We start from the raw sequence: 22,853 nt of genomic DNA on the forward strand, positions 1-22,853 counted from the left end.
GACGATATGCGAATTATCCTGTAGGTGGTGCTTGCAATTAGCCTGTTGCGTTGGCTGGGTGACTACAAGGACCACTCTGGACTACGACTCTTGGGATCTCAGCTCGAGTTACGCACCCGGTAGAATTGACTGAATTCCATTTAAACCGCTAATAAGCCGCTCGGTTACCTAGATGTATTATACAGAGCGCTGTACGGATCGCTTGATCTTTCCATCCAACAATCCTTTGAGACGAACCGTCCCACGCGTGCAAGATTGCATAAATCGAGGCATTCGGAGAGCGGAAGTGCTTTGTCCCGAGTGGTAAATGGTACGGAATCGAATGTTTGTATCGTCACCGAAAACTGATTTTGACGATGACTGCCAATCTTCCTGCAACTCGATGCAGCGATTCTTTCCTCGGACGAAAGTGAAAATTTTCTACTACCTACCCGGAGAGCATGTGGTGCCCCTTATCCACGCCTCGTCAGCCCCGGACTGCGTGCGGCGAACGATTTGCGAATTCGGATCGTAAACGAGCCGTAAAGGAGCCGGCTGAGGACATTATCGGGTGTCCAGGTAGCCTCGACCCGGAATGAGCTGGTTTCGTACGTGCCCGCGAAACCTGGTAGAAGGAGGAACAATATAAGATCGGAACTGCCTCGTCGTTACGCCGGGACATTCGCCTCGTTCATGGTCGATCAAATTCAACCATGTATGCACTAACGGCTTACACGTTATCCGCAGTCGCTCGCACGCTCCTCCGCCTCCAGGAATCCTGGGAAAGGGGGAAAGAAGGGACACTTTACGGTCAATCACAACGAGTGCGAGAGCTCTCCGGCAACTCCTCCACTCGCCAAGGGAAGGGGGAGAAAAAGGCAGAACCCACCTCGGCTCATGGTTGCTACAGATTAGGTACCTTCCACTTCGGGGGCTTGTTTGCTGGGCTTTTTTCCGACTCCCGCAGGAGGATCCGGAGTACGTGCCGATCGGGTGACCGGACTGCAGGATCCCACGGAGATCAGCGAGATGAGTTCCACGAACCATCGTCCGAGGGCATATCGGAGAATACTCGCGTTATTATCATCCACTGGGTGTAAATCACGCGTCCGATACCCTGGCGATACGTGGCGTCGGCTGCACAGGTGTCACCGACGAACCGAGGGACGGATAAGCCCGGTAATCCGGGGGGACCAGAGTCCGGGACTCGATTAAAAATGCTTCATAAATCGCTCGCCATTCTCCGGAGATAATCACGCCGGCAACGAGGTGCTAATAACAGGTCGTGTAAGCCGCCTCCTTGCTGGGAGCACGCGGTTCGCGACTGGGGAGATGGGTATGTGGACTCTGACAACACCGATAGGCGATCAACGATTAACAATTCAACTAGCCATATATTAGACGTCATAATAACATTGGGGTGGTGCAGTCAGTGTGTGTATGATACATGTGTGATACTGTATACGTGTTATGTACGCGTTACGTGAGGACCGTCGACACCGTCGCCCATTTTCGTCCAGCCGACATTTAAATCCTCGAGCTTCGACTTGGTGTTCACACGTAGGAAAATCGGCGACAAGATGATAGAAAGAAACGGTGCCGAAGCAGCTTTCAACACTCGAACCAATCCGTTCAGTCCGACGATTCGATGCCTCTTCGTAGTCAATCTCTCCTGATCACTTCAGGCTTCTTACTGAATTCGATTATGGGATTAATAATTTTTCGGATCACGGTGATCCTCAGTGGTGACCACCGCCACCCTCCTTCTTTCCACCGCCTCACTCCTTCTTGCCACCGTCTCCCTCCTTTTTTCCACCGCCGCCTCCGGCCCCGTCGTCACCCTTTTTGAAAGCCCATTTTTTCGCTTCCTCGTGGGACTCTTTCTTGCCAAACTTGTCGTCGTGTTTGTGGTGGGCCTCGTGCCCGTCGGCCTGTTTGTGTCCCTTGTCCTCGTGGTAATGATGGCCCTTGTCGTGTTTGTGCTCTTTGCCGTGTTTCACTTCGTGCTCACCGGCGTCGAGATGGGAAGACTTTTCGTGGCCTCCCTTTTTCGAGTCGTGCTCATGATGGAATTCACCGTGCTTCTCGCTGCCTCCATCCTCGTGGAACTCGTCGAAGAATTCCGTTTTTTTCTCGTACTCGTCCTGCAATACGGAAGTGTTCATCAGTAGTGGATCGCGTTAGGTTCGTAAAAATTTACAACTTGATCATTTTTCCAGAGACGCCGAAACGTGTTCCTAGATTGTTATAAACTCTTCTGAATCGTTTGCGAAAGCACGACCTACCTTCTTGTGGATAGAATGCTCCCCTTTCGTACTGTGTCCCTTTTGATGCTCGCCCTTCTCGCCAAAGTTCGCTTCTTTGACTCCCTTTTCGCCGTGGTGATGCTCCCCGTGGTATCCACTCTCCGCGTGGTGCTTCTTTTCGTCACCCTTTTTCTCGGCATAATGACCGCTGTGCTTTTCTTTGTCGTGGTAACCTTTCTCCCCCTTGTCGTACTCGTGGTGCCCTTTGTAGTTCTGTCGCGAATAAACAAAGGCGCGGTTAGTTTTGTGGCTTCTCGGTCACTGTCAAAGTTCAGACTTTAGTACCGAACGCCCATCAGTAGTATTACTTTGTTCGAGTGGAACCTGAATTGATTCACCTCTATTTCATCAATCGACTTTAAGTTTGTACAGTATGCGCTCTCTGCCGTTACAGGAAATTCGCAACAATGACTTTGTTTATAAAAAAAATGATAAAACGTCACAGACTTTTACTGTATTTTAGATATTTTTACAATTACCTTTTCTCCCGATTGACCGTGGGATTCGTGATGATGGTCTTTGTGCTCTTCGCCACCCCCCTTTTCGAATTTATGATCACTTTCACCTCCTCCACCACCGCCATGTCCTCCTCCACCACCTCCACCATGTCCTCCGCCGCCTTTACCTCCGCCATGACCATCGTGTCCTCCGCCATGTCCACCTCCACCATGTCCTCCGCCTCCTTTGCCTCCGCCATGTCCACCATGTCCTCCGCCGCCCCCTTTCGGGACTTTGTGGGTATTTTCATGAACCTTATAATTTTCAGCTTGCATTTCTTCTTCACTGTCGTCAGCGCCTGCATAGCTATATCCTAGATGCTCAACATTGGCCGAATCGCTGGTGTCCTCCATCGGAGTCTCATTGACAGTGTCGGTAGCAGTGGAATCGCTACTTTCGTTCTCTAATCGACCCTTGTTGGTTTCACTCTCCCCTTGATTATCAAGATCAATTTGTAGCTTGGTGAAACTTTCCGTGGTCTGAGAGATCTCGTCACGATGCCGAACTGTACCTCTGGGTACGAACGGCGTAACGGTTGCCTGTATCGCGTCATTGGAAGCAGCATTGTGCAGAAGTGGTATCGGAGTGTGCCCGTAGGAATTTGCGGCCAAGGTGTACCCTGCCAAGGTATGAGGATTAAGCTCGGTAACAGGATTCTTCAGCTGCGGTAGTGCGGTTGTCGTTCGGATCACCGAATCGCGGAGCGTCGGGCTGGACCTGGGTAATCCGAGATACTGATTCATGTTGAAGGGGCTCGGTTGCTCCCTCGGAGCGACTCGACGGCGTTGTCCCGGCGTCGCATCCTCGGTTGAATACCGTCTGGATAAGGTGGACGGTGCCGGATGCACGAGATCGTTGATTCGAGGAGCGGTAGCGACCGAGACCAAGGACGATGCCTCGTCGATCATGGCGGCGTTGTTCTGTTTCTTGGACTTCCGCATCCTCCTGGCTATCGGTTTCGACGCACTTTCAACGACATCGGGATTCAACGTAGTCATTAATTGACGGGTAGGCGATTCAGTGGGAGACGGGAGCCTCCGCTGGACTCTCATGCTCGGCATTCGTTGTGGCTCGTAGGCAACTGTCGTAGTGACATCCGGCCGAACGGTGGCGTGAGTTCGCGTAGTTTTAATTTGGCGAACCGACGTTACGGTAGGAGATGCGATCCTCCGTTGTATTCTTGTGCTGTACATCCGCTGCGGCTCGAAGGCAACTGACGTAGTGACTGCCGGTTGATTCGTGGTAGTGGGAGTCTTAACGGTCCGCGTCGTCGATCGCCTTCTGGACTGCGCGTACGCTGGATCAAGGCAATGGCTTTGGGCTCCCGAAGAGCCAACGCATCCTGTCAGGAACTGGAAATAGGGATTTAGTGATCGGGCTCTGCCGGCCTCGCAAGTTGAGCCGAAGTCGCTTACCGTGAGGGCCAAGATGCCCAGGAGCGCAGACCGGTGCGGCAGCGTCCGCATCTTCGTTATGGGTTTGGGTCCTTGTGAGTGACAGCGTAGACTGACCTCTCGCGCTGTATCGCACACCCAGTTATACTCCAGCGTCTGACTGTTGGTCCTATCCAAACTGAGGGAATGATAAGACAATTTTCCACCGATTAACTATCGCCGACCCTCCCCCCCGCGGCTTGTTGTCCTCCTACTCCTTCTCCTCCCCTTCGCTGCTTCCTCCTTTCTCTTAAAACAGCTCGTGCCGGTCGTCCTGTGGACAAATACAATTGTCGTCGGTTGCACAAGAAGGCGGTCGGTCGCTCTCACTCTCGCTCTCAAGATTATTGCAGAAGGTATGATTGATTATGGTCAGTGTCCGCGGTTAGACGTGCAGGTTTTACGCGTTTTCGTGTGGCGAGTAGTCTGCCTCATCAATTGCTACCTTCGCAAAATGCCGTTCAATTCAACGTTACTGATGCAAGGTGGGAGAAAAACCTTGGTAAAAACGCTTCCGTTACTAGTTTTCGATCCAAATTTGTCACCCCCAAGTCTTTGCCTTGGACATTTGGACATTTATCCTAATCATTCTGTCCAGCCCACTTCGATTACCCAAGATCCTCGACTTCTGGAGCGTGACTCTGGTTTCGGTTGAGGATTATACCCCGAGGTGACAAATTTATACTTTCTCATCTCCTCACGGTTGTTCGCTTACAAAGGCTTACCAATCCAGAGGTTTCGTTTATTCGAATTGCTTCTACCAGACCATGCAGCATCGACTTTTACAATATCGTATTCGTGTCTTTCGAGGACGACGCCTCTTGGTCACATTCTTTGCCTCTTACCTATTCCCAAAAAGTTCCTACAAATATTCAATCATTTTCTTTAGGATCCTTGAGTGTTTTCTCCAACTAGACTACGTGCAAACCTCTTTCGGCCACCCATAACTCCGGACTTAACGGAGAGAGTGTTCATTTCATTTGGGTATTGCACTCTTAAGCTGTAAAACTAATAACTTTCCATGTAATTGATCGTTTTCGACGGTGTCAAAAGAAATCCTTTATTCAAGCACGTATTCCCTCGAACTGAACAACATGGCAATTCTACGAAAATTACTTCACTTTTTGCTTGAGTATTATAAACCGTCGTTGGATTATATCGCGTTGAAGAGGTAGTAATGCATTGCCCCATGCCACAGTTTACTTGACCGCATCGCAATTTCATTACCGATCGTTATACGGTATTTACCAAATCACCGAATCATTCAACGTAACTAGCATTATACAATATTCAAAGTTGCTCGTGCCACGACAGGATTTGCGCAACGTTTATCGGTCAATATTTTGCAAAATTATTGCCACACCCGACTCAGCATCCGGTAGCTCCAGAGCGTAAAACCCGGCACCCGTAATTTGCTGTCCATCGTCACAGCCCGTAATTTCATTGAGGTTCTCGTAATCAAATGCTAAAGTATCTTTGGATCTCGAGAACCTTCCTTAGTACAGCATGCAGAGAGCAAAGTCTTGCACCGATCCAAAATTATCGATCATCTAATGCGATTAATCAAGCACAGAACACACCAGTTTGTTAAAACATTCGCGGACGAACTCAACATCGTCATCTAGCCAAGTTTGGTCAAGCTTGGAATCTGATGCTTTGCGTCTGGTCCACGTACCCGGTGATCCGTTTTGAATATCCGAAAGCAGAAATTCGAAGTAACTAATTACGGTAAGCACCGTCACGAAAGACCGGAAATTACCAAAGACTGCAGCTAAATCGTCAAGAATTACATGTGCAACAGGTGAACATTGCACAATTGCGCAGGAGAACTTTCAGAAGCTGGACCGATTTCGGCAACGCTCTCTGCTGTCGATGAGTTTCGATAGAATCTTCGACCGTCCGTGACCAGCAACTAATTCCCTATCAAACAGCGTAGCCTCGCCAGCAGCAAAGCTGCAGAGTAACGCTACGTATTTCCATCGAGTAAATATTCGTTTATAATTTACGTTATAATTCTCCATCGACAGGAATCGTGTGAATGAGCGAAGGTGGACAGGTACAGGCGATTTTTTTAATGTTAATGTAGAGGTAATTACACACAGTATAAAAAAAAAACTTGTACAAGAACGAACTAATGTATGTATTTGGCATCGGTTGTAGGAGATCGTCGATCATGTGACGATGGATCGGCTACCGGGGTTCAGCGACCGCTCTTCTTATGGATCCACTTTTTCCCCTCCTCGTGACCGCGCTTCTTCCCGTACTTGGACTCGTCATGATGACTGGAATCGTGACCCTGGGCTTTCTTGTGCCCTTTGTGGTCATCGTGGTGGTGCCCCTTCTCGTGTTTCTTCTTCTTTCCGTGGTGTTCCTGCAAAAAGACAAGCGGGACGATAGGCGTGAAATCGTGAACCGGAAATAGGATCGGCGATCACTCGACATACCTCGTGTTTCGCTCCGTCGTGGTGCCCCTTCTTGTGGTGGCCCCCCTTCTTTCCCTCGTGCTCGTGGTGGTGACCCCCGTGCTTTTCCTGGTTCCCACCCTCGTGGTACTCGTCGTAGAAGTCTTCCTTTTTTTCGTACTCGTCCTGGAATCGAGAGAGCCACGGAATGAGCATAAATCAGGCCTTCTCAGTTTTCATTTAGAGTTCGATGAAGAGATACGTGCTTTTTTGAATATGTTGTGCTCGCCCTTGGTGCTGTGGCCCTTCTGGTGTTTACCATCCTCGCCAAATTTCGCACCCTTCTCGCCTTTCTCGTCGTGGTGATGCTCCCCGTAGTGGCCGGCTTCGTCGTGCTTCTTCTTCTCGTGTCCACCCTTCTCCGCGTAATGATGCTTGCGCCCCTCCTTGTCGTGGTGGCCTTTTTCACCCTTGTCAAACTCGTGGATGCCTTTGTATCCCTACGGAACAGCAAGAATCGACGTGAGCTCTCATAGTCCGCATCTTTGGTATACTCGATACCCCGAGGGACGGACTGCGCCCCGCGCCTTGTCGCGCCAGATAAAGACGAACTGCCCCCTCGTTTTATCACACTTTCTTTCGCCGGCTCGAAGAACCGCGGGTCGAGAGGGAGATGGAATTCGCTTGCCCTAACAATATACGTTGTTTAACGTCAGCTGTCTAGCGCGCGTACTGTACCCGGCTTATACCGAGATGCCGACACACCCGTACCCCATTAGACACGCGACGCCGCAAGAGAGGAAGAAAAACCGAGGAGAAAGTAGCCTCTGGCTTATGGTCACTGAACGGTATTCGGTTATAACGTATTCAGTACCCACCTTGTTGCTTTTTTCTCCATGCGACTCGTGGTGTTCCTCCTTGTGCTTTTTCCCACCTCCTTCCTCGTGGTGTTTGTTTCCACCCCCTGCGAAAAAAAAACAACGGTCGTGCGTTCAGAACAGGGATTAAAAATTTTCTACCGAATAAACAACGTCGGTGCTGATCACAGCGTCCGAAGAATTCTCGGATTATCGAGAAACGGAAAACCGCGTGAACACTTGTTGCCTCTACATATATATGTATACATATACAAGCTAGAATTGTATGACGTTATCGAGCACCTCCACCTCCATGTTTAGTGGCTTGAACGTCTTGGTCCTCAGTGGTGTACTTGAATTGAATCGGGAGCCGCTTGACCACACGTTTGGCGTCGGGTTGCGGGGCGATGAGGGTCAAGGCGACAACGAGGAAAATGAAGAGGCGCATGGCGCTGGGCTGATGATTCAAGGTCAAGCCGGTCTGTTTCGATCCGCGCAAACCCGGATAGGCTTTAAGGATAACTGAGCGACTTGATGCCGTGTTGGGAACTAATATAACCGCGAAGCAGCCGGGGAACAAGGGGAACGCGAGGAAGGGGACCGGGATCGCTTTTTGTCTGGTACCAAGCCGGATCGGTGGCAACTGGTACCCCGCACGCCGGCTTCTTTTTACCGTCCATCTTTTCCGTACAGAACCTGGACCACCGATGAAATGCCATATCGATTCTGCCACGTTTACTCCAGCTTTCACCCACGCACAAATTTTCCACGAGCACACGGATACATCCACGACAGGCACCGGCGACTGGGCACAAAATAATCCCAGATCGAGGAATGAACGTGCCACGTGTCAGGATCGGCGAGATAGACACGATTTATTCTTGTCCCAGGACATCTTGTGCTTGTAAAAAGTTCTTGAAACGGAAGTTAAATGATCCTGATCCTCGTCCACGTCTACATCTAAATGCGTTATGCCCCCTTTTGAAAAGATTCAATGGCTTTCGGATGCCATTGAGATTACATCTCGTTAGCGGGCTGACTGATTACCTTCCCGACACGAAAAGTGTAGGCGCTGAGTTGATTTTTTTTTTTTTTTTTTCACGTCAGGAGATTCTTTCCACCAAGGACTGGATACGGGCACGGAAAGTGTGCTGTTCTACACGAAGAGGACGATCGTATAAAAGAAGTAGCGGCGTCGGCGGAAAAACGGTAAAACGACGAGGCGGGTATGTATATACGTGTACCGCAGCCTCCGCAATTCGGCTATAATTCGGCCCCCTTAATGGCTTAACTTTACTCCCCGGTTCCGAAACTCTCCGTCATCGTACCGCAATATTTCATCCGACGCCGTAGCTGCTTCGGGGACTCCGGCGGCCTTCCTCCGGGCTGTTAGCTTGCAGCTCCTCGAAATTTTTCACCCAAGAGTCAATAATTGCACGGGACGTGGGCACCGCGGTCCTTTCGCCGACTTTTCATCTCGTTTTCTTCGTTTTCTCCACTCCCGTTATCGCGGTTATTCTCCTCTCCTCGATGATAAGCGGTCCAGTATTATACGCCGGGAATATGAGGCCGTAATAGGGCCTTAAGCGGATAATGCGAATCTCATAAGAATAAATATCCCCCTACCCCCCACCCTTCGACTATAAGGGTACACAGTGGAGACAGCGGGAATGGCGTGGCCAGCCCCAAGTAGGCGAGGAGGCCGGGGAAGCAGAAGCGGTCAAAGCACGTGACGCAGGCCGAACAGAGCCACTGAGCAAACAGCGCTTGGCTAGATAGCCGCGGGGGCGAAGTCTTTCGGCAAACAACTCCCCGATTTTCATCCCCTCTTACTCCCCTTCGGACTACGCAGTTTCACTTTGCGGGGCGTGCTGGCCGTGGAGAGTTTGTCGGTCAGTGACGGCCGCAAGGTCGCTTTGGGCTTTCGTTTCTTCTTTCTTTCTTTCTTTCTTTCTTTCTTTCTTTCTTTCTTTTCCACCCTTGATTCACCCTGTCTTCATTGTTCCTATAGCGTGTCAGGTAACAGGTAAACGCCTCGTGTCTGCGGCCAAAGACTCGGTCGTCAGAGCTGGAACCACTCTCGCCAGTGTTAAAACCACAGTGAAGGTGAACTGACCGGAGACGATCGTGATGGAAAGGTTGACGACCGGACTAGGACGCGGTTATTCCGAGTACCATGTCATTTCTAAGTCATTCCTAAGTCACCGTTCTTACGCTTCTACCGTAACAACCGCAACAACCGATCTTCGGAGGCTCAGATGGTGTTGAAGTTTGTTTCTGGAGTTGACGTTCAGACAATAATCTCAAGTGGTATTTGACTTGGTAGCATTCGATGGTTGATTGGCACTTCAATACTTGGGGAAAAGTTCTATCAAAAGTCTGAACCAATTTTCGGCTTTCATACATGATCTATCGTGGAACAATTTTGATGAGAAAAGAGGTCTAGACGCCAGACTTTTAGGCTCAAGTTAAACAACTTAGAGCTGAAAAGATAGAGGTATGAAAGCATAAAACTCGCGAAAATGTAGCAGGCAGATGATTATGATGTACTCCATCACCTACAGTTCCCACCTGTTCGATCATCCGCGCAACACTTCCTTACGTTGGTCTCTCTTTTTTCGGGAGACTTTACGTAATAACATTTAAGCTTCGGGTACGTACCTGTAAGACTCTCTCGATCGTTCCGTCGTTTTTATTGAATTACTGATCGCCTGTTCCCACGACGCAAAACCGTATGATCGTCACGTGAAAGTACTTTACTTACGTAGGCATTGCTCGACGTTGCGTGTCTGTCGATTATAATCGTACAAAGAATGTTGTTTGCGTATTTTTCAATTTGCTTTGGAGTTTCTGAATCCTGGATATCGCCCGCTGCTTGTTCAATGGTTCGCGTAGTCATCGCAATAGAACGAACACAATCAAACATGAGAAAGCAGAAATGGCCCAATTCAGTGGATCCTTGAATAGAATTACTTCAACCACATAGGAAGCGGCGAAAACATTGAACCTTTGATAAATCGGTTGACTCATTTCCGCGGTGATCGAATATCAAAATGTCACCTCATTGTTGAGTCTCTCATGCGCTATGCAGCGTTACAAAAATTCGTGTCTAAAGACTTAATAATTTGAAGATAACAAGATCGTCGATCGGTATAAAATTTCGGGAATCGTCCATGATGTATTATCATTGCTGCCACAATGCCAACTTTCTAAAAATGAGCCAAAAAACAGCAATGGCGTATTCGACCATTCGAATCACCAGGACTTGACAACGTCAGGCGTCACCGGCGATGAAAATCGCTGAGGAGGCTGCGGTGAATTGATTGGGAATAGACGACGCCAAGATGGTCTCATCTGATAGAGCGACAATTTCGCAATTTCGTTGACCCAGGTGGTGGAGGACGGAGGGAAAGAACGAAGAAAGTTCGGGGAGCAGCCCGAGGTCTCCGGAGGGATTAAACCCCATTACGATCCGCCTTTCTTCTTCCTCTCCTCGTCTTTATCGGCGGTAACCGGTGAGCTCCAAAAGTCCGGTGGTCGATCTATTGTCGCGGTAGCGGATGACGTGGATGATGACGTGTCCGAACGATCGTGACTCCAAGAAACGGGGTGAAAAAATCTCGACCTTGGTGCAGCCGCGGCAAGGCAACGAGAAAAATAAGAGGGGGAGGACCAGCTGCATGTAAAGGAGACAGGGTGCCTCGTTAACGAGATATTGAGGCGTAAGCGAATTAGCGAACCCCTCGGTCGGGGACGCCCCAGCTGGTAAGAGAACGTCGGTGATGCGCAGAGTCTTGGTAGAGCTTTACTAATTGAATTTAATCGGCTCCCCTCTGCAAGTATAAAGCGTCTAGGTCTCGATGCGAATGCCCGAGTGTCGCGCGATGCGGAGCCTTTACGAGGTCTCGAAATTCTTGCAGAGCCTTAGTTTAACCTACGCCAACCTTCGACCACCGCCCTTCAACGAATTCGCCCCTTAAAATTTGGAGTTCCGTTCCTCGTTGCTTTTCACCAACTCTCTGAACGCACGTATCGATCATGGCACCTAATCAAGCGACCGAGAAGTCGAGCAAGCAGGTGGAAGCCGGGGACGAGGCCGACGACTACAACGTCAAGTTTCCACGGCCGCTTCAGCTGGAGGAGAAAAAATATCTTCTGGCCGTCGAACGAGGCGATCTACCCAACGTGCGCAGAATGCTTCAGGCCGCGAATAATCCCGCTCGGTCACGGGTAACACGATTTCCTGTTTATACGGGCATTTATTTACCTTATAATTATCGCAGCATAGTATAATACTAACTGCGCGTACATACCGCGTTATACGGCTGAGGGTGGAAAAAACGTTTTATTTTTATTTTTTCTTCGTCGATGTTAGTCTCTCTGTTTCACTGTATCATCTATTGCTGTTTAAACACGTTCGAGTATCTCGAATAAATTAAGTTTTTATTCTATTAACCGGGGCCGAAAGTGTCGAGCTTCAACGAATTCGAATTTTGTACAAGCACTCCGTTGTATAATATATCACTGGTGAAATATTCGTCTGCCGCCCCCGTGGGCCACAAAGAGATCTGGAAAAAGGCGGTTTTATTGTTCTTTGATATACGTGATACTTGCTCGATATTGCAGACTACTTCGGCTCGTCTTTCGCGGTTGATTTACGCTTGAAGCACATCGCTCCGCAATATTGGCATTCATTGTCAGCAACGTAAAAAATTAGTGAATATACGCTTAAAGGCGACAAGAACGGTTTTATTATCACAGGTGTTAACGACAGGTATATTTCGCATAGTGCGTTGGGATAATTTATCACGCCCATATCGATCAGACGCGAATGGGTATCGTACAATCTTCTTATTTTATCTAACAACGCATCTTTGACACTCGGGTGAAAAAAGAAGTTTTATTTCTCTCATAAACCATTGCCTATTTCAATTCGAAAGAATGCTGTTTGAAAAAGCGCCAGATATACAATCCGGCCTTCGACTCGACAGCAAACGAGGTCCCTCGACGTGAACTGCGTAGACAGCCTAGGCCGCGGTGCCCTGGCGCTTTCGATCGAAGCAGAAAACCTCCAGATGCTTGAATTGCTCGTGGTGATGGGGGTCGAGACGGGGGACGCGCTGCTGCACGCAATAAACGGCGAATTCGTGGAGGCGGTCGAGCTGCTGCTGGAGCACGAGGAGCTTCTCCGGGGAGAAGAGGCCGCCAGCGCCCTGGCATCGTCGCCGGAAGTCACAGGGGGCAAGAGATCGAGTCTGGTCGAAGGCGGGGGCGGCGACGACGTCGTCCACAGCTGGCAAAAGGTAGACCCTGCCGTGGCCAGGTTCCCACCGGGTATGACGCCCCTCGTCCTCGCCGCCCAGCGCGACAACTACGAGATTCTGAAGCTCCTCCTGGACCGGGGTGCGACCCTCCCGATGCCCCACGACGTCAAGTGCGGCTGTCCCGATTGCGTCCGTGCTACCGCCGAGGACCCCTTGCGACTCTCGTCGACGCGATTGTCCGAGTTCCGAGCCCTCGCCAGCCCTTGTCTCATCGCCCTGAGCTCTAGCGATCCGATCATGACCGCCTTCCAGCTCAGCTGGGAACTCAGGCAACTCGGTCTCGCCGAGCCGGAAACACGCGCCGAGTACGGCAAGCTTCGAAAGCAGGTTGAACGGTTTGTGTCAAGTTTCGCGGGCAGTGGTTGGCGATGACGATCCATTCTGCTGTCTTTGGCAAGGTAGTGTAAGCTACAGTTTGTGTCGTTTGCTGTCCTTCAGATTCGCCGTTGATCTTCTGCAGCAGGCGAGAACGACCGCGGAACTGTCGACGATACTGAACCACGATCCGGACGACGAATTAGCCGCAGAGTCGGATTCGACGGGCTTGAAAACGTTGCCGCGGCTCGAGACGGCGATACGTTACAAGCAGAAGCATTTCGTTGCTCATCCTCACGTCCAGCAGTTTCTGGCTGCTATTTGGTACGAGGGGGTGCCTGGTTTCCGTCGGATGTCGATGGCGAAACGGATCTGGATGCTGGTCAAAACTGCTCTTCTATTCCCGCTACACTGTATCGTATATCTATTCGCCCCCGATTCGGCCCTGGGTCGACAGATGCGAAATCCCTTCGTCAAGTTCCTCGTTCACGCATCGTCGTACCTTTTCTTCCTTGGTGAGTAGAGCCGAGTTTCCGAAGTTTCATCAGCGGCAACGTACAATATTCAACGCATGTTTGAAACTGCAAATTTGCTGATTGAAAAAACAGGTGTCCTGATCCTGGTGTCGCAGCGCGCCGAGGTCCAAGCCGTGCGATTACTCGGCGGCGAAGAGGCGCGGCGAAATTTGGAGAAATCGTTGCTGAGGCAGCGAGGAGTCGGCCCGTCATCGCTGGAGTGCATCGTCCTCATCTACGTTTTGGGATTCATTTTGCAGGAGACCCGAGAGGTCTGGGTAGACGGCTTGCGAAGCTACCTTCGAGACCTCTGGAACTTTATCGACTTCACCCGGAACACCCTCTACGTCACAACCGCCATCCTCAGAGCCGCCGCCTACGTCCAGCAGACCGCTGAGATTCGGGGAAATCCCGAAACTGCAACGATTCCACGAGAAGAGTGGTCGGATTTCGATCCCCAGCTCGTTGCCGAGGGGCTTTTCTCCGCTGCCAACATCTTCAGCGCCCTAAAGCTCGTCCATTTGTTCAGCATCGATCCACACCTCGGCCCGCTTCAGGTATTAAACGCTTTTACTCCCCCGTGCGCATCAGATTGGTTGGCAAAGTACCTTTCTAAAAGATAAATAATTCTTGTTCAAAGTTTCTAACCGGAACTTATACCTGATCCGTACAGATCTCGTTGGGCAGAATGGTGATCGACATCGTCAAGTTCTTTTTCATCTACACCCTCGTGCTTTTCGCGTTTGCCTGCGGCCTGAACCAGCTTCTTTGGTACTTCGCTGAGTTGGAAAGACGAAAGTGTTACGGTGCTGACGATGTCGCACCTGACTGGGACGGAGCCGGTGATGCCTGTTTCCGGTGGCGAAGGTAAGACGCCAGCCTCTCTTTCCTTCATCTCGATTACCTTGCGTACTAGAACAAAATTTGTATGCATTCTTCCCGCGTAGGTTCAGTAGTCTCTTCGAAACCTGTCAGAGTCTCTTCTGGGCGAGCTTCGGGGGTGTTGGAATCGACAGTTTTGAGTTAACAGGTAACAAATACCGACAAATTCCTTGGTTTCTTGTTTTTCTTGCAAGGACTTCACCGGGTTTCTTTATTCCGTGAGACTTTCTTCTCCTCAGGTATCAAGTCGTACACGAGATTCTGGGGTCTCCTAATGTTCGGCTCGTACTCGGTGATCAACGTCATCGTGTTGCTGAACCTGCTGATCGCGATGATGAGCAACAGCTATACGCTTATCGTGGTAAGCGAATTTGTCGATCGATCTCGCTGCGCGAGAATTAAACCACACGATAACCACACCGTCATGATTATCATTCATCGTAGGATCATTCGGACATCGAGTGGAAATTCGCGAGAACAAAGCTATGGATGAGCTACTTCGAGCAGGGTGGAACGCTGCCACCGCCATTCAACCTGGTACCGGCGCCAAAAACGCTTCTTAGACTCTGCGGCGTGCGAAAAATGGACTCGAGCCGACGTTCCAGCGCGAGAAAACGCGTCCAGGAGCACAGGTAGCCGATCGTAATGATGATCAGTGGACAAAAAAGTCCCTCGGTTGACAAACTGGAATTTTATGCTTTGCGTAGGTACGGAGGCGTGATGAGGGCTTTGGTCTGGCGTTACGTCGTCGAGGATCACAGTAACCAAGTTATGGAGCCGGTGACTGAAGATAACATCCACGAGGTGAAGTCGGAGCTTTCTTCCTGGCGGTGCGAGCTTCTCGATATTCTGGGCAGGAACGGCATGGATATTTCCGGGGTCGATACCAAGGATAGAAGTGAGTATGTATATATTTTCATGGATTTTCATGGATGGCGCGTGTTTTCCTCCGGCGTTTCCGCTACGTACCCCAGATTCAATGAACGGAGGTAAGTTATACTTTCGCGAGGAAACCCGCTCCGATGTTGTGTGTAGCGTGGTGCCACTGCAGGGCTACGGATTCTATCAGCCTTAATTTGTTTCGATCGTTCAGTTGCCCACCTTAGAAGCCCTATACGAGTATTGGGTTTCACCTTAAAACCGCGCTCGGCATGATTGTGCTGCATTCTACATTTGCGCAATATCTTAGCTTGGTATTACAGTAATAATGAAAAGTTTTATAAATACGGCGGTATTTTATTTTTGCCACCAAGACAACGATTAGCTTAACTCTCCAAGATTGAAACATTGTACTCGTTTTGGTACAAACACAAGTACACGAGACGGACGAGTATATTACTAATAAGTTAAGATGACTTTTAGAGTACGAAAATAAATTTTTCTAACGGATTTCGAAGTCCGTCTATCTGTCCTGACATCACTAATTCTTAAGGCCTGAAGAAACGAATCATTTCCACTATCCATCAGCGATCGAACACAAGTTCACATCCTGGAATTGGGCTCGCATAATTGAGTCATCTATGATTCGTCCTTAACCCGTTTTTCCGCCTCCACAGCGTGTCCGGCCCGTAAGATGCGAGTATGGGAAAGACGCCTGATGAAGGGGTTCCAAGTTCTGGGACCAATCGCTGGTCTCGCCGAAGAAGAGGCTCGGGAGGAGCTGGCGTTGCAGCAGCCTCCGGAGGGCGAAGAGAACGCGGCGCGGTGGCGACGCGTTGCTCGTCTTGCGGTGCTCAAATCTGCGGGTCATCGCTGGGGCCAGGTGAATTATTCCTACCAGTTCTTACTGGAAGACTATAAATTCAATCACAGAGATCGCAGGACAATTTTACGTAAGTTTCAATCCGGGTCCAGGTCGTCGGCCGGGTAGTTCAAAGCTCGCAGATCGGTAGAAGCAACAGTCACGCGTCTCTGCAGAGCCAGCGGAGCCTGAAACGGGCCATGGAGGAGGCGCGACGGCTTGCCGCGAAGAGCCCGCTGCCACCGGTCAGTCCCGTTCGCCTTCCGGACACGTCGAACTCCAGCACCCTCCACATTCTAAAGGATGTAAACGAAACCGACGATGAGAGAGTCACAGTCACCCCAGAGCCGAGTGTAAGCGATTTGACAATCATAAATCGCGGCGGAGAGAGAAAGCTTACTCAGATATGGATTGTTGAATGATTGTTTAATGTATAATGCGCGAAAAAATACGGGTTATATGAAACAGCGTATCTTTTCCGATCAGCTGAGACCCCCGGCGGTTGTTGGATACGTTGATGAGAAGCAGCCGAAGCCTGTAAAACGGAGTCCCGGTCGAGTGGTGAAACCGCTGACGTCGAAGATCTCGGATCCGAAGAAGAACAGAGCGCGTGTCAGTCCGGGGAAAACTCCACGGCAGCAAACGTCGTCGCCTTTGGCCGAAAGCGTGGCGAACAAAGTTCCGGATGTTTCTGTTACCCCGGACACTCCGGAGTTAGGGCAGGGAACCGAGAACTTGAACAACGATAAACGACGACTGGTCAAGCCGGTACCTAGGTCGCCGCGGTTTGCGCCGTTGAGATCACCAAGGAGAGGAGGAGGCTGGCTCTGATATCTCGGGACGGAGTTTAGACGCCTTTGGCAATTTGCAGAGTGCCTTGTACAACACTAAAAACAATTAAGGTGATTGCGAAGATCAATATCTATTTCTTTGCGAGCCGTTCGAAAGTGGGACATAAGTAAAACGCGTTCAAGAAAGTTTCGCCTAATTAGAATGCGGCGGTGAGTTCGGCTTATGGCACAGTATTAGCAAATTTTTCATTCGTTGTAATACTTTTAAACACTGTCCTGATAATTTATTATATATCTATGCTTATTAACAAGCCGAAAAAACATCTTTTTAGAACAATCTTACTTAAGAGTATTTAAAGTGGTGCGTCCCAAACAAAACATACTTATAGTATTGAGAGAAGGGATAGACTGATGATGGACGTCACATGTGCGTACTTAATCTCTGTTTTATTTGCAATACTCTGGTACATTGTTCATTCTCAATAAATGTATATTATGTTATGTGTTGGCATAATCTATGTATGTACCGCATATGTATAGGTTTCACTTACAACGAACGTCCCGACATGAATAATATTGAAACAAGATACTGGAATAATTTGCTAAAGTCCTAAGATGTGTTATTTTATGTTCATTGATACATGAATGTATAATCATAATAATAATAATAATAATAATAATAATATTAACAAATGTTAGAAATGTTACAGAAAATCATATAGTCAACGCTTCCAACGCCGGTCAGGTGCATGGACTCAATTGTCCTCCGGAGTCACGCGGCTTTTTCGCTTAGTATAGATGAAAATGGAATCTCCAGTAATCTTCGGATTCGAAATTTGACAATTCGTTCCGTTTTCAGTATCATTATGCGTAATTTATCGCGGGCAGAGAGTAACGGCCTATTTACTCGCGATCAATAGCTGATGAATGATGTTGCAATGAATAATAATCATAATTCGAATAAATCAGACGGTGCTCAAGCAGCTTGGACGAGTTTAGTTTGAGGCCCCTTTTGCGTCGAGTTTATCTTGTCGCCCAATGAAAGCGCCATACCTTGGCTCTTAGCCCTGATACGAATGTGACCGACAACTGGAGCATCCTGTTTGTGCATCGGTTTTTCAATTGACAAATTTGCGAGCGCGTCTTCGCCAAATATCGACTTTGCGTACATGTTTGCAGCCATGAATCCACACTGGCCAGAAAGAGCCTGTTTATAATAGAATTTATAGAATTAGGAATACAATATTTGAAGAAGAAAGAAACGGTAGAAGATCGTCAAATAACAGAAGAAACTTTATCTTGCTGAAATAGATTCATAAAAATTACAGTAAGCCATACCTTTTCGGGCGTGAGACAGCGCATGTTGGTCGACTTAAGTAGGTGGGCGAGGTATTCTCGGAGATCTGACAATGTCGTGTTTACCGACACCTTGTTCTCCCATTCAAACTCTGACCACATACGCCTGAAATCACTGTCGGTACATGTTGCTGGTACTATGTAGTCCATTATGTCTATGTGAATATCATTCAGGACTACCACGCTCCTGTCCGAACCGGCGCCTGACACGTCGTATACTGCAAGATGAAATTGTCATAATTAAGATTCCGAAGAAGTTCCCCAACCAGACGATTGAAAATTATTTGTAGGTAAACTAGCTTGACGATATCTCGCAAATTCTCATTTAAAGATTACTAAAGGGGTGTAAGAAAACGTACCAATGTTTCCGAAGATAATGCCGTTTTCCGTCGACGCGACCTTTACGTTCGCCTTGATACTGGCAAAGTCTCTTGGCGCCAGAACTATGGGTTGCGGTCTTTCTACGAGTTTAAGGTCACCCATTGTCGCGAGTTCTAACGTGCAGTTTTGGAGGGTGTCTTCCGTCTGATTGACAACAAGAACGTCGAGGACAATGTCGTACTGGTTGACGTGGACCAGAGCTTCTGCGTATACGGGATCGGAGAATCCTGTGAGCTGCGTTACTTTACTCAAGGCGCTAGGTGCCGGTGCGTCTCCTGCCGCGCCTGAAATATATTCACGAATGAAAAATCGATTTTCGTAAATTTGTTGGTTCCGCGACATTGTAAATAAACATTAAACTCTTTATACCTGGCCTGCCAGCAACCGCCACGCTAAGACTTTGCTCGAAGACGTCTCCCGCGCCTCCAGTGAGATCCAAATTACGGCTGAGTTGCAGGAATTGGATTGCATCATCAACTTGTACGATGCTGCCCGGCTTTTCCTTTGCCTATTAATCGAAAAAAAATTATAGCCCGTAGATTAAATTGTTCCTATTACTTCCTTATGATCGTCATGAGAAAGCACGCTACCTTTTGAGTTTGCGAGTCTTCCTCGGCTTTAGCAGCGAACATTCTGCTGAGGGCGTCTCTACAGCCCTCTGTGAAGACCTTTTGAATGATGGGTGTAGGACAGGCTAGTGACCTCAGGCACACGGTCAGTCGTTCAGCATCGTCGTGGGTCATAGCTTTAGTCGGAAGCCCGGATCTACCGAGCTGCAATACACCAGACATAATGAGCATCGCTTCTGCTTGCATCCTGTTGCTCTTTGTAGCATCGTTCTCGAGAGCTTTGTAGCGCAGTACAAGCTTAGCAAGGGTTGTAGCAAGGGAAGCACCAATGAAAAAGTCACCATCCATCATGTACTGGACCAGAGCTGGACGTTTTTCTTCTTTTTTACCTGAAAGAACAATCACAGTGCAATATTCGCCCATATTTTGTAAAAATTGTCTTTAGAACATGAACTGACCAGTCGATGCTGTGCTAAACGCACTCTGGCTAGCATACGTTCCATCCGAGGTTACAAGCTGAGCCGGGTTTGCTGCTGAAGTTGGGGCAGCGCCGTCTTCGGCCGGCTTGTCACCAGCCGCCCTCTTATTCTCTGCCTCGACTAAAGGTAGCTCTCCAAGCGCGGCCCTAATGCGACTCATTACAGCTTCGATGTCTTCTTTTGAAACTGCATACTCTCCAAGGATCCAAAGAGCTGCACGGTGTACTTTGACCGACCGAATTTGTGGAAATACCTGAGCGAACAGGAGACAGAAAAATTAATAATGAAGTGACATTCGATAAGAGGTAGGGAATGAGATTCTTACTTCTAATAGCTTTTCTATAATGAGTGGCCTGAGTGGCTCAAATCGTTGGATGGCTTCACGAACGAAAATGAGAACGTCAGTGGCTGCAGCTTCGTTATTTTCAGAGAGAAAATCAGTTAGAACTGGTATAACAGTTGCTGCAACATCTGGGAACTTGATTGAACAGGCGTGTAGGGTCCTAACCAGGAGCCGACGGTATCTACCAGCATCTTCGTGTTCCCCACCAGCAGTCCGCATCACTTCTTTCTTAAGCAGCTGCACCATTTCGTCAATGGTTCGATTTGATACCAGATCCATTGCCAAGGCAAGGGTTTTTGTCCTGACTTCAAACGCCGGAGATCCTAGAAGATGATTTCAATCAGGTAAAACTGTAAATCTCCAAGAAATTCTTGAGCAGCAAAGAGCTAAACCCACCCAAAACTCTAAGCACATCCATTACAAGATCCTGTAATACTCTTTCATGGGCAGGGCTGTCCTTCATGGCAATAAGTCGATCCAGAACAATCAACTTCACATTATTGTCACTCTCTTTAACTACCAGTTCTACATAGGATGCAGCAGCAGCTCGTATTGCTGTTGGGGCACTAGACAGGGTAACCAGTGTACCAGCAGCTTCATACCGAACAGCCGCGCTTGGTGAGTTTAGCAAACTATAGATGCAACGGATAAATCTAGCTCTCTCTGATGGATTTGCATGGCACACCTGCAAGAATAATATGAATTTAGAGTTCGTAAATACATTGAAATATGGACTTTGTTTTTTCTTTGAAAGATAATTAAATTGCAGAAAGCTTACCTTGTAAATCAGTTCGACGATAACAAGCTGAAGGATGTCGCCAAAGCTTGGAACTTGGTCAAGACAAGCAGCTAGGTAGGAAAGAGCTCTGCTCTGATCAGCATGGAGCAGCATGAGGAATGCATTTCGTCTACAGGACATATCCTGCTCACCGTCCAAGTATTTTGCGATTAACTCTGGAGCGTCCGGTATGAGAAACTCAAAATTACGGTATATTGTGAATATGGCTAAAACTGCATTTCGCCTAACGTACGAATGCCGATGCTCCAAACAGGCTATGATCGCAGGCATCAGAGGCTCCAGAAGTTCAGGCTCCTTGAGTTTGCAGAGAAATCTAAAAGATTAGGTGTAAAGGATGACGTCAAACACAAAAAATTTAACTGCTAGGCAAGAGCTAAATAAGAATCTGAAAGAACCTCAGAGTGGATCCCCTGACAAATTCGTTTGGATGCTGCAGGTCTTTTCTGTATGCATCGCAGACGAGAATCATTTCCTGAAGTAGTTTGCCATCTGGAGAAGTTTTTGGTACGATTTCCCAAAAAATGAGTAGCAATTTTTTAACCATATGGTCTTGCAATGGTAGCACGAATCTTATAATGGTCATTAACAGCCCAGGGAGCCTTTCGCCACTGATAATCATGTGTATCGTTCTCTTGAGTGCTTCAATTTTAGTTTTGGTGTCACCCTTCTCCAGATCGAGCTTCAGCTGGAGCTCGTTGATTGGCTCCGAATCCATTGGAATATTTATCAGTGTGTAGCATGGCTGTTCTGCAATACTACTCATGGTGGAAATTGGGGCTGAAATTAGAAAAATAAAATACTGGATTTTTCACCTCTTTACATATACTATAGTATCAAGTTCGTGGATGAATCTTATTCTAGTTTGGAGAATTTGACACATGCACTGAAACCTTCAACAGTCCTCCAAAGTGTCAGTATATATAGCGATGTGGGAGAGAAATATTCAAGTCGGCAAAGGACAAGGAAAAGCTGCGACAAACCATTTACTCAGACAGCTCATTTATTCAATTTAATTCAAAGTAATTCTAGGATGGGAGGGCCGGACGGACACACATGTAGGTTATGTTTGCCTTAAGTCGCGAGCCTCACGGCCGAAGAAGAGCATACGTACGATTTCCTCCCGCGTTCTTAAGGAGCAGAAGCTGAGGCAGAGATTCGTCGTGATTTAAAAACGTGGATTAATTGTACCAAAATATAACGCCGCTGAGTAGTTCCGAAAGGAACGACAGCATTTAAAACTGATTCGTGACGAAGATTGCGGACGGCATACGTGTCATACGGAAGTTCGGGCCGCCGTCGTGACAAGCGAATGGCGCGCCAGGGAAATTTAAAGCTAGCTCAGATATTCGAAACCCTCTACTTCACGTTAGCCAGAGACGGGCATATTTAGGTTAATCAAGAGGGAACGGAGTCCCAACGCGGCGGCCCATAAAAAATGAGAAGTAGCGTTGATTGAATATTGCTTGGGACGGGCAAGCTGAATTGAAACTCGACGCAAGAATGTGAGGCGGGGAAGAAAGCCTCGGTAAAGAAATTTCCTACTGTTACCCACTCAATGCCCCCTAATCAAATCGATAAATAAAAGATACTGCCATTATCTCCGCGCCCACGTTGCACTTGTGCTTGCTTCGGGTCCGTTCTGATATGAGCTTCTGGAGCTGTCAACCATCGTTTATCTCTTTTGCGCTGCCGTGTTCGCGGATAGAACCTTTGGCCTAGGGAGTTTTTAGCGCATCTAGCTAACGTCGGAACGCACCCAACAAAATAATGCCCAGGGCTGACTGTCTGTAGCAATCATTAGTCAACGAAAGAAGATGTTGAATATGATTTGCATGAGTTGTAATGTTTTCTGGTAAAAGGAGGAGATATTGTTATTTACGTCA

General features: G+C 48.3%; 4 protein-coding genes across 6 annotated transcripts; 1 reads left to right on the forward strand and 3 right to left on the reverse strand.

Moving 5' to 3' along the window:
- Positions 1–1,346: 1,346 nt before the first annotated feature.
- Positions 1,347–4,324, reverse strand: LOC124295192 (filaggrin-2-like). The gene is made up of 4 exons (XM_046744221.1): positions 4,199–4,324; positions 2,765–4,135; positions 2,265–2,498; positions 1,347–2,123 (listed from the first exon to the last, which is right to left on the reverse strand). The coding sequence occupies exons 1-4, from the start codon at positions 4,247–4,249 to the stop codon at positions 1,758–1,760; spliced, it is 2,022 nt and encodes a 673-aa protein (XP_046600177.1). The 5' UTR covers positions 4,250–4,324; the 3' UTR covers positions 1,347–1,757.
- Positions 4,325–6,267: 1,943 nt separating this feature from the next.
- LOC107219552 (probable zinc transporter protein DDB_G0282067) lies at positions 6,268–8,008 on the reverse strand. Of its 2 annotated transcripts, none has more exons than XM_015657805.2 (5): positions 7,785–8,008; positions 7,497–7,582; positions 6,885–7,118; positions 6,661–6,804; positions 6,268–6,587 (listed from the first exon to the last, which is right to left on the reverse strand). In XM_015657805.2, the coding sequence occupies exons 1-5, from the start codon at positions 7,921–7,923 to the stop codon at positions 6,417–6,419; spliced, it is 774 nt and encodes a 257-aa protein (XP_015513291.1). In that variant the 5' UTR covers positions 7,924–8,008; the 3' UTR covers positions 6,268–6,416. The 2 variants fall into 2 exon arrangements, with proteins under 2 accessions (XP_015513291.1, XP_046600180.1); XM_046744224.1 differs by having other exon boundaries at positions 7,779–8,008.
- A 3,315-nt stretch (positions 8,009–11,323) lies between these two features.
- On the forward strand, positions 11,324–18,026 carry LOC107219550 (transient-receptor-potential-like protein). Of its 2 annotated transcripts, XR_006905084.1 has the most exons (13): positions 11,324–11,705; positions 12,467–13,134; positions 13,238–13,629; positions 13,723–14,186; positions 14,303–14,496; positions 14,577–14,659; positions 14,751–14,872; positions 14,956–15,143; positions 15,219–15,409; positions 16,068–16,273; positions 16,366–16,605; positions 16,739–17,154; positions 17,743–18,026. XR_006905084.1 is itself a non-coding variant. In XM_015657803.2 (12 exons), the coding sequence occupies exons 1-12, from the start codon at positions 11,514–11,516 to the stop codon at positions 17,081–17,083; spliced, it is 3,285 nt and encodes a 1,094-aa protein (XP_015513289.2). In that variant the 5' UTR covers positions 11,324–11,513; the 3' UTR covers positions 17,084–18,026. The 2 variants fall into 2 exon arrangements, 1 of the variants encoding a protein (XP_015513289.2); XM_015657803.2 differs by having other exon boundaries at positions 16,739–18,026.
- Positions 17,472–22,277, reverse strand: LOC107219551 (coatomer subunit beta). The gene is made up of 11 exons (XM_015657804.2): positions 22,082–22,277; positions 21,366–21,747; positions 20,950–21,283; positions 20,568–20,856; positions 20,154–20,494; positions 19,808–20,081; positions 19,371–19,738; positions 19,150–19,288; positions 18,759–19,064; positions 18,382–18,617; positions 17,472–18,250 (listed from the first exon to the last, which is right to left on the reverse strand). Exons 2-11 carry the CDS (start codon positions 21,731–21,733, stop codon positions 18,020–18,022), a joined length of 2,886 nt encoding a protein of 961 aa, XP_015513290.1. The 5' UTR covers positions 21,734–21,747; positions 22,082–22,277; the 3' UTR covers positions 17,472–18,019.
- Between the last annotated feature and the right edge of the window lie 576 nt (positions 22,278–22,853).

The sequence above is a fragment of the Neodiprion lecontei genome, chromosome 6, assembly GCF_021901455.1.
Source record: "Neodiprion lecontei isolate iyNeoLeco1 chromosome 6, iyNeoLeco1.1, whole genome shotgun sequence".
In the NCBI taxonomy this organism is placed as follows: domain Eukaryota; kingdom Metazoa; phylum Arthropoda; class Insecta; order Hymenoptera; family Diprionidae; genus Neodiprion; species Neodiprion lecontei.

Excerpts from the sequence above, each read along its gene's own strand:
- LOC107219551 (XM_015657804.2), bottom strand. The coding sequence starts at position 21,733 with ATGAGTAGTATTGCAGAACAGCCATGCTACACACTGATAAATATTCCA. Across the intron at positions 20,857-20,949 it reads TCGTCGAACTGATTTACAAG|GTGTGCCATGCAAATCCATC; the intron begins GTAAGCTTTCTG and ends TTATTCTTGCAG. Across the intron at positions 20,495-20,567 it reads GGATGTGCTTAGAGTTTTGG|GATCTCCGGCGTTTGAAGTC; the intron begins GTGGGTTTAGCT and ends ATCATCTTCTAG.
- LOC107219550 (XM_015657803.2), top strand. The coding sequence starts at position 11,514 with ATGGCACCTAATCAAGCGACCGAGAAGTCGAGCAAGCAGGTGGAAGCC. Across the intron at positions 13,135-13,237 it reads CTTCGAAAGCAGGTTGAACG|ATTCGCCGTTGATCTTCTGC; the intron begins GTTTGTGTCAAG and ends GCTGTCCTTCAG. Across the intron at positions 14,873-14,955 it reads ACAGCTATACGCTTATCGTG|GATCATTCGGACATCGAGTG; the intron begins GTAAGCGAATTT and ends CATTCATCGTAG.
- LOC124295192 (XM_046744221.1), bottom strand. The coding sequence starts at position 4,249 with ATGCGGACGCTGCCGCACCGGTCTGCGCTCCTGGGCATCTTGGCCCTC. Across the intron at positions 2,499-2,764 it reads ACGGTCAATCGGGAGAAAAG|AACTACAAAGGGCACCACGA; the intron begins GTAATTGTAAAA and ends TATTCGCGACAG. Across the intron at positions 2,124-2,264 it reads AGCATTCTATCCACAAGAAG|GACGAGTACGAGAAAAAAAC; the intron begins GTAGGTCGTGCT and ends TCCGTATTGCAG.
- LOC107219552 (XM_046744224.1), bottom strand. The coding sequence starts at position 7,923 with ATGCGCCTCTTCATTTTCCTCGTTGTCGCCTTGACCCTCATCGCCCCG. Across the intron at positions 7,583-7,778 it reads CACTAAACATGGAGGTGGAG|GGGGTGGAAACAAACACCAC; the intron begins GTGCTCGATAAC and ends TTTTTTTCGCAG. Across the intron at positions 6,588-6,660 it reads ACGACGGAGCGAAACACGAG|GAACACCACGGAAAGAAGAA; the intron begins GTATGTCGAGTG and ends GTCTTTTTGCAG.